Source organism: Gobius niger (genome assembly GCF_951799975.1).
Source record: "Gobius niger genome assembly, chromosome: 2".
Taxonomy (NCBI): domain Eukaryota; kingdom Metazoa; phylum Chordata; class Actinopteri; order Gobiiformes; family Gobiidae; genus Gobius; species Gobius niger.
Window position 1 is genome coordinate 28,582,753 of NC_136853.1, and position 8,117 is coordinate 28,590,869.

General features: G+C 40.4%; 1 protein-coding gene across 1 annotated transcript; it reads left to right on the forward strand.

Annotated features, from left to right (window-relative positions):
- Positions 1 to 657: 657 nt before the first annotated feature.
- On the forward strand, positions 658 to 3,113 carry ifng1 (interferon gamma 1). Its single transcript, XM_079551401.1, has 4 exons — positions 658 to 839; positions 1,072 to 1,143; positions 1,962 to 2,225; positions 2,702 to 3,113. The coding sequence occupies exons 1-4, from the start codon at positions 720 to 722 to the stop codon at positions 2,846 to 2,848; spliced, it is 603 nt and encodes a 200-aa protein (XP_079407527.1). The 5' UTR covers positions 658 to 719; the 3' UTR covers positions 2,849 to 3,113.
- The last annotated feature ends 5,004 nt before the right edge of the window (positions 3,114 to 8,117 follow it).

The following is an 8,117-nucleotide window of genomic DNA, read 5'->3' on the forward strand; positions in this document are numbered from 1 at the left end:
CATTCCTTTTGAGCGTGGACACTGACAGGAAATCTAATTCATTTTCTCTAAACTGAACCAGTGTCACTATTCAGAGCATTACATCACATCATTTCACACCGTGCTTTTCACCTTTGCATTTCCTTTTACTGAAAATCCATCAAATTGAGAAATCAAAACCATCCTGTCTTGCCTGGGTTTGGTAAAATCATGCATACACTGCCACATTTGGTACTATTACTACAAAGTGTCACTCAGAAATTAGTTCTGTTAACCACATATCTTGAAAGAGAAAAAGGTTATTTGCATGTTTGATCATTTATTTGAGCCGGAACAACCAAGTAACTTTCTTTAGTGCAATCTCAGGACCCACCAGGCATAAACAATTAATATCTAAAGAAATATTGGTTCAGCACCAGTTTTTTGGCACCAGTTTCTTCCAATATCAGTAGTACCTTAATTATTTTACACAACCATATATACAAGTTGATGAGTTTGTGCAAGTTTGTTGAGTGGGAGACCCCTTCACCTACTTCTATGAAGATTGGTGATTTAAAGGAAACAGCCAACCACAATTTTGACACCTAGATCATCGGTGCTTCACAGACTCTCTCTTCCTCTACATATTCTCTTATAAAAAGGTTTCATGACAAGACAAACATTCAGAGTGAAGTTCAGACAGAGACACTTGTGCGCTCCTGCTTCTCGGACACAGGTCGTGTTCTTCAGTGAAACGTCAGATGGATGCAACAAACCGTGTGGGATGCTATGTATGTCTGTTGCTGTTCTTGGGACAGGTCAGGGGCTCACACATTCCCCATAGGATGAACCAGACCATTCAGAACCTGACACGGCACTATGTGAGTACATCTACACACTACTGCAGTACTATGTGACTATACGCATGTTGCACTACAGACTATGCAACAGTGCAGGTGAAAATGCACCCGCAGTGAACAAACTCATTTGCTTCAACTTTTGACTCTACTTTAATGGCCACATGTTCTCAGTAATGGGTCAAATACTATGCACAAAACAATGTCTAATTGAATATATGCAATTTACATTTTCTTCCTTTCTTTTTCATTGCAGAAGATTCCCTTTAGAGAGAAATTTAATGGGACACCAGTTTTCTCCAAAAAAGATTTGGTTGGAAAAATGGAGGTAAGCGTTTTTTTGCATTAGTAGACTTACACTACTACATGACTGTGACGTTCATCATCTGCAGAGTGATACCAGCCTTTGTTCCCCTGAACTGCTCTTGCTGTGGACTTTTGTTGGGATTTGTGTTTTTTTCTACATCTCAGACACTGACGAGAACATTTTACTATCACTATTCAAGAATTTGTGCGCGTGGTTTCAATTTGTGACCTTTACTAAATCCAGGTCATTTTAGAGTCTGATTAGTCATATCTATTCTCTTCTAGAAATGAATAAATCCCACTGGTCACATCTACTTTCTGTATAAGTTTATTTATAGCTTACAACCCTTTTGGCTCAATTTAGATATGACAGAACGTTTCTCACATTCACATCAATGGCCAAGTAAAAATAGCTTCTGGTTCTCAGTACTTTCCAAGTCAAAGTTTCAAGATCCTGTTATTTGAACCTGGTTTGACAAGTTAGTTATCTTTTCAATGCCAAAGAAGCCCACCGCTGTGAGGAAACCACACAGTTTCCACTACGAGCTCTACATGAACCTTGTCTATGCTTCAGTCTTGACAATGCACTGTTTTAGTGGAGACTGAAGGCAGTGTTTCCCCCACCTCCAAAAACATGCTATTCAGGTGGGCCCACAATGGCTCAGTCACAGCGGCTCAGGACTAACCAAACACCTGAAAGCAGTTTTGTTCTACAATTGTACAATGACGAATAAAGCACTTACTTACTTATTCTTCCATTTTTAACACTTTTACAAGGTCCGTCCTTGGCGTTCATATCTCTAATTTTGTAATGTTGAATGCAATAATGTCTTTCTACAGGTTAAGAAAGTGTTCATGGGAGGTATTTTGGAAACGTATGTTCGACTGATAAATAAAATGTTGGAGCAGCTGCCCACCCCGAGCCCGACCTCAGTGAGCCCGCGCCCCGATGGCGCCAACGCTAATGCTGTGGAGACTGGCTCCAGTGACGGTGTCAGAGAACAACTGAAATACATCCTCAAAATGGTCAACAATCTGGCGAAAAAACATTATCTGGAGCAGGAGCAGCTTCTCAAAAGTCTTGACTCTTTACATGAAATCAAGGTATGTTTAAGTGTCACCGTCTGTTGTCTCAAATCGTTCTCTTCCCTGTTCGTTGTTCCATGGGTCAGATCATGTGTTTGATGCTAATTGCACTGGGCTATTGATTTGTCGGACCTTTGTTTAACCAGGAAAGTCCCACTGAGATTAGAATCTCTTTTAGAGGGGAGTTCTGGCTCCAGAGGGACCCTAATGTACATGTTTAGGTCTATAGATGGTCTCGAATAGACCTGCAGTACAGTGGTGGACTGCATGATGTCTCCACTGGACACAAACTGTGTAAACCAGAAAAAACAATTACTAAGTAATTACTCAAACATATGAAAATGATCTATAATTACCATAAATAAAGTCTAAAATTGTACATGCACTTGAGGAAATGTCAGTAAATGTACTCCTCGCCTGAGCAGTTCTTCAGAGCAGTGTATGAGCTCCTCTGAACATGAACTAAAGTTTTCAATCTTCTTTCTTATCCCTAGACTGGCGACTTGGTCATCCAGAGCAAAGCATTATGGGAGCTACCACGGCTGTATGAAGAAGCCAGCTCTCTGGTGAAGAACAGCAGGAAGAGACGACGGCGACAAACCCAGAGATATAAAAAACAAGCCAAAGCTGCGATGAAGTAAACCCTGAAACCAGGAAAAAACTGCAATGCAACAAAACATCACTTTATTATTAAGAGTGTATTTATTTGGACTTTTCCATGCCAATGAGGAGAAAGCTATTGGGCGACCAGTGTATCATTCTTTGACCTGTGAATGTTTACAGTGCAATAGTGAAGCTTAATGGGCGGCATTGCACATGTTTTAATTTTTATATTTTATTATTTATTTCCTACGTTTCTACGTTTTTGTTTAATTTATGAATTAACGCTGAATCGTACTGTGTTTACTTGCAGCTGATTATTTATTCATATATTGTATTTATTACACCAAGTATCAAATTTTGTAATAAATTAGAACTGTATTTTAACCTGCTCCATGTTTTCAGTCCTAAAATGTTGACTTTACCGTTAGCTTTTGGGTTTTCAAGGCTCTATCTCTTTTTACCAACCATAGGCATGGGTTGGATAAGTTATGATTAAAGGTGCATTATGAAATTATGCAAATTATGCAGTGGCCTTTAAGACCTTCTAGACGTTCTTTTTTGGAAGGTTTGACTAAGAAGCTAAAGGAGTTGTTCCATGGTTTTCCCCCCACCCTTTATACTGTTTTAGCTAATGTTAGTCTATGGAAAATAATTGCAAGTACCCGCAAACATCAGATCAGATTTCCATGGTAACGGTGAATTAACGCTCAATAGATCCTGGAGCGTTACAGAGGTCACTGTGACAATACCACCCAAACAGCCGCTCGGCCACTGAAAGGTCAAATACGCATCAATATAATGTTCTATATCATAATTATTTCCCCCCGCAGAAAAAGTTCCACAAGTACAGCCGCCTTCAGCTAATCCATTTTCTGGCCCGGAATTGCTGCAGTTCCACATAGCATTGCTAGATGCGCCATCTTTGAAACAGAGTGCTAACTTTGTCCCACAGTGGGAGAGACTAGCTCCACTCACCCCATGGAACAAACATTTACCATGACAGCCATATTAAATGAAAAGAATTTTCCCTAAGTAATTTATTTAGATTGGTCATATTTACAAGTGAAGCCTTTTCCACTGCCAATGAAATCCTATTCGGTCACCTCACATTACTACTGTCTATTTCATGATCAAATATCTATATGACGGTGTAATGGCATGTCGGGCTCCTGCATCGAGGCTGCCTCACTGTGAAGGAGCTTTTCATCTGAGTGAAGCTGGCCCTTTAAACGTAAATTCATATTCAAAACATGTCAATAGTTTGTGCCACATTTGTGCTGTTATTGTTTTTGAGATATTGATGATTCTTTTTCAGTCAGTGGTGTCCATGCAGAGGAGGACGTGCGTGAATCCTTCAAGGCTCTAACATTTGTCATAGTTTTAAAACAGAACCGGCACAAACGAGATGGGTCTGAACGCAGCCGATGGAGGGGCACTTTTCCATGGGAAATGTCACCTCAGCAGGACAACACAAGCTTAAACTAATCCAAACTTAAGATAGCCCTAACCTTAAGGATAGTGGAGTTTACAAAAGGCATTTTATTGAAATGAATTTAAATAAATGTGACGCCATTTCATGTGGAGGTCTGGAGCTCCACTGATCACATGACTCTCCATCAGCTGCGTTTAGACTCTCTTGGCACAAATGTAAATCTGTACAGCACAAAACAGCACACATGTAGACCAAACGGTTGACTCAATTTTTAGCGGTTTTGGAGCTTGATAAGGGGCACGGTGACCTCAGATCTGATAAAATAATCATTAATATCTCAAAAACGATAACAGAACAAACGTAACAGCACATAACAGCACACACGCATCATATGCAAAATGAGTGTTGTTGGGTGCAGAGAAGGAAATGATTTCAGAAAGGCCCACCAATAACATTCCTTATACGTAAAACTGATAAACATCTAACCGACCTGCTGGTAAGGTGTTTAAGTGTTGCAGAAAATAAAACCTCAGTGTAAATTTAGTTCTATGGAAGTGTTATGTTCTAAATGCCAAAAAAAAACCACAGACTTATAATAGCAAATAACTATATGCATCAAAATGTTTACTTTCCACATAGCAGGGGTGGGCCGAGATACAAATCCCACAAGATTTCGACAAGATTTCGACATAATTAGATAACAGATTTTGTTCATACTATATGTTTCCCTTTGTATTATCAGTAACAAAATGAACAAGCTAATAAGGATGAGGATAATAAGGATTTTCACAATATCAGTGTCATTGACAATCCCTCATATTTCTGTTCTTTATCAATTCTCTAATTGTTTCTTAAGAAAGAAAAGAATAGGCTGTTATATTTGAACAGGGCTAATAATGGTGCAAATTAGTGATATAATCGCTTTGGGAAAATAGCATCAGATTTGATGCCTAAAGGTCAGAACACACTACACGGTTTGAGTGCCCTATGTTTTCTCGAGCCGTGACTATAGTCGAAGGCCGGCGTGTCTCGTAGTGTGAGGGGGTCACAACTGGACTCGGCAGAAAGACGCAACTACACTCCAGCTGGAGGAAATCAAATATGTTTGATTTTTAAGGCTGATTTTGGACGCACAGGAGAAACGTGGCTGATTTTACCGTCCCAAACGTAACACACAGACTGCAGCGGCCAATGACAGAGTGGAATAAAGGCAGAAAAACACCTGCCTTTTCATGTCTCTGTCATAAACAACTATTTTCAAGGCCACAGTTAGCCCCACATGAAACGGCACATTCTATCACCAAAAGAACGAGAGCCACCTTTTCCAGCTACAATTCAACTGCAAACAGAGTTTAGCTGCGGCATCGAGTTTGGAGATGAACTATTCATCTACTTCCCTCCACTAGCCTCTCTATGCTGTCTCTGTCCATCTCCTTTTCTTGTTAAATTTACTGAAATATGCTGCTTCGTGTCGGCGACTTCTATCTTCTATAGACAAGTTGAAGGCTCGTAGCCTGCAGCACTGAACTGTGTTGTGCCAACAGTGATCACATGACACTGTTGACCAATCGGGACACGCACGTGTTTCCCATGCTCACCAACAGAGGCTGATCTGAGGTCAGTTTTTTGAAGCCAGGAGGAGGACAGACACTACTGACAGCTACAGGATAGCTTAAAGCTACACTAAGCTATGTCTTTTTGATGTTTTTGTCAGTAGGTGTCAGTAGTGAACCCTGCTCTGAGGCCGGTCTACTTCTGCAGTACAAAGTTAACTCTCTGTTTGTGACAGTGGTGCATCTAGCGATGCAATGTGGGAATGCAACCATGCCGGTCAGCGAAAGGGGATCGTTTAGAGTAGCTTTAAGGCAGCTTAAAGTAAGCTATGTGTAGTGAGTTGGGGTTTAGCGCCCTGCAGTTAACCAATCAGATGTAGGGGGAGCCCTTCACCCGTGCCTGACCTCTCCATGCAGCACTCGGGCTAGGCATGCAGTGGACGAGTTGTTTACATGTTGTTCATGTTGTGTTGGAGCGTCAAGCCGGCGGCTGGAGCGTAAAGCCAGCCACTGAGTTGTAGTCAACTTCCATGGTGCATTGTGGGTAAGCTAGTGCAATGGCGTTTGTGCTGAAAGTATTGGGTGGTTGCTAATAGGACAGATGCTCGAGGTCCCGGAATGGCTCACCAGAGCAACATGTCATCTGGTATAGCAGTAGTCTGTGCTATAGTCGCCTTCCCGTCATATAGCTTCTGTTTTACATTTAATGTACTGTTTTAGGGTCCTAATAGTGTGCCCACCTCCCCTTTGATTGTACCTTTTTGTTTCTGCTGTGATAACTTTTACTCCTTTTACAACTCATGTTTCTACAACAATGTTTCTACAAACTGTCATCTGGACCGTTGGACTGTCTAGAAATGACTGAACCTATGAACTGAAAGCCTCCTAAATATGAATTTAACTAAATCTAACTTAACTTAAGGAGAATAAATCTCTGTTTCTTAACTTGCCTTTGTCCTGTTAATTTTAGACGTGTGTGTAATAGCACACTAAATATGTCACAATTACATGAAAAGGGGCCCATTCACAGAATAGAGTTCCTCTTAAGTATAGGAAGTAGGATATTCTGCCATGTTCACTATTACATATTTACTTTTAAACTCAATCACTGACTGTTAGACTGAGTCTGATGTCATGAATTTCTTTTCAACTCTTTCAGGACAAGTTTCACACATACATGCTCGCACACACACACACACACACACACACACACACACATACATGCTCGCACACACACACACACACACACACACACACACACACACACACACACACACACACACACACACACACACACACACACACACACACACACACACACACACACACACACACACACACACTGAGCCTTTGTCTCATTATCTGCAGTGCATTTGTGTTTACAATTAATTGCTTTTGTTGAGAGATAATTAAATATTTCTTTGCTTCAATTGGACCTTTATGTAATAAGATACTGTTGTGTGAGAATTCTAATTTTCACAGAGGTAACCCATCTGCAGTTACTTGTTGTACGATGCTCCAAAGCTACATCTTCACAAAACCAGCCCCCCGCCCCCTCCTCAACCACAGGCTGATGTGATGTCACATCCTGTCATGTCTTCTGGTAAATGCTATAGAGCCCACTTTACAGTAACGTCGAGCCGTACCCACACCCATAGGTCTACAACTCAGCTTGAACTTCTTAGAAAGTGCTCTGTGCTTTCCAACTGCCACTGCAGGTCACAGCTCATTAAAGACTTGGCTTAAAACTGAGTGAGAAAATAAAATAACATTTAAACATTTAAACAACAACTTTAAACAACAACATTTAAAGTTCAATATATTGAGGCAGGAAAATAATATTGAAGACCACTTTATGCCAGTTAAACTATAACAATGGAAATCACTGTAATCTCTTGTTTTATCATATTTCACATGTCACATATAATGAGATCAAACCCAATCGACTTTGATAAATGTGTTCATGTATCACAATAGGATAAAAATAAGAAAAATGAGAATGAATGTACTGAAATAAAAAGGGGGAATAAGAGTCTAAAAAATGTTTATCTTTTGAATGAAAAGTCGATATAGTAATAATAGTGACCGGCCAAGAGGATCATATAAACACCCCAACATGGCAACCAATCATTTTAGTAGATCATATAATGCAGAGATCCTGCATAGAATATGAAAATGAAACCCTCTCATGGTGTGCAGCAGTTGCACTTCTGCAGAACAACGATGGAAAGTATGATAACATGCAGCTCTGTGACCGTCACCCACCGCCTCCTTTGTGCTCAGTGTGATTAGGCAGGTTTCAGGCTGAGTCAGCATGTTGCA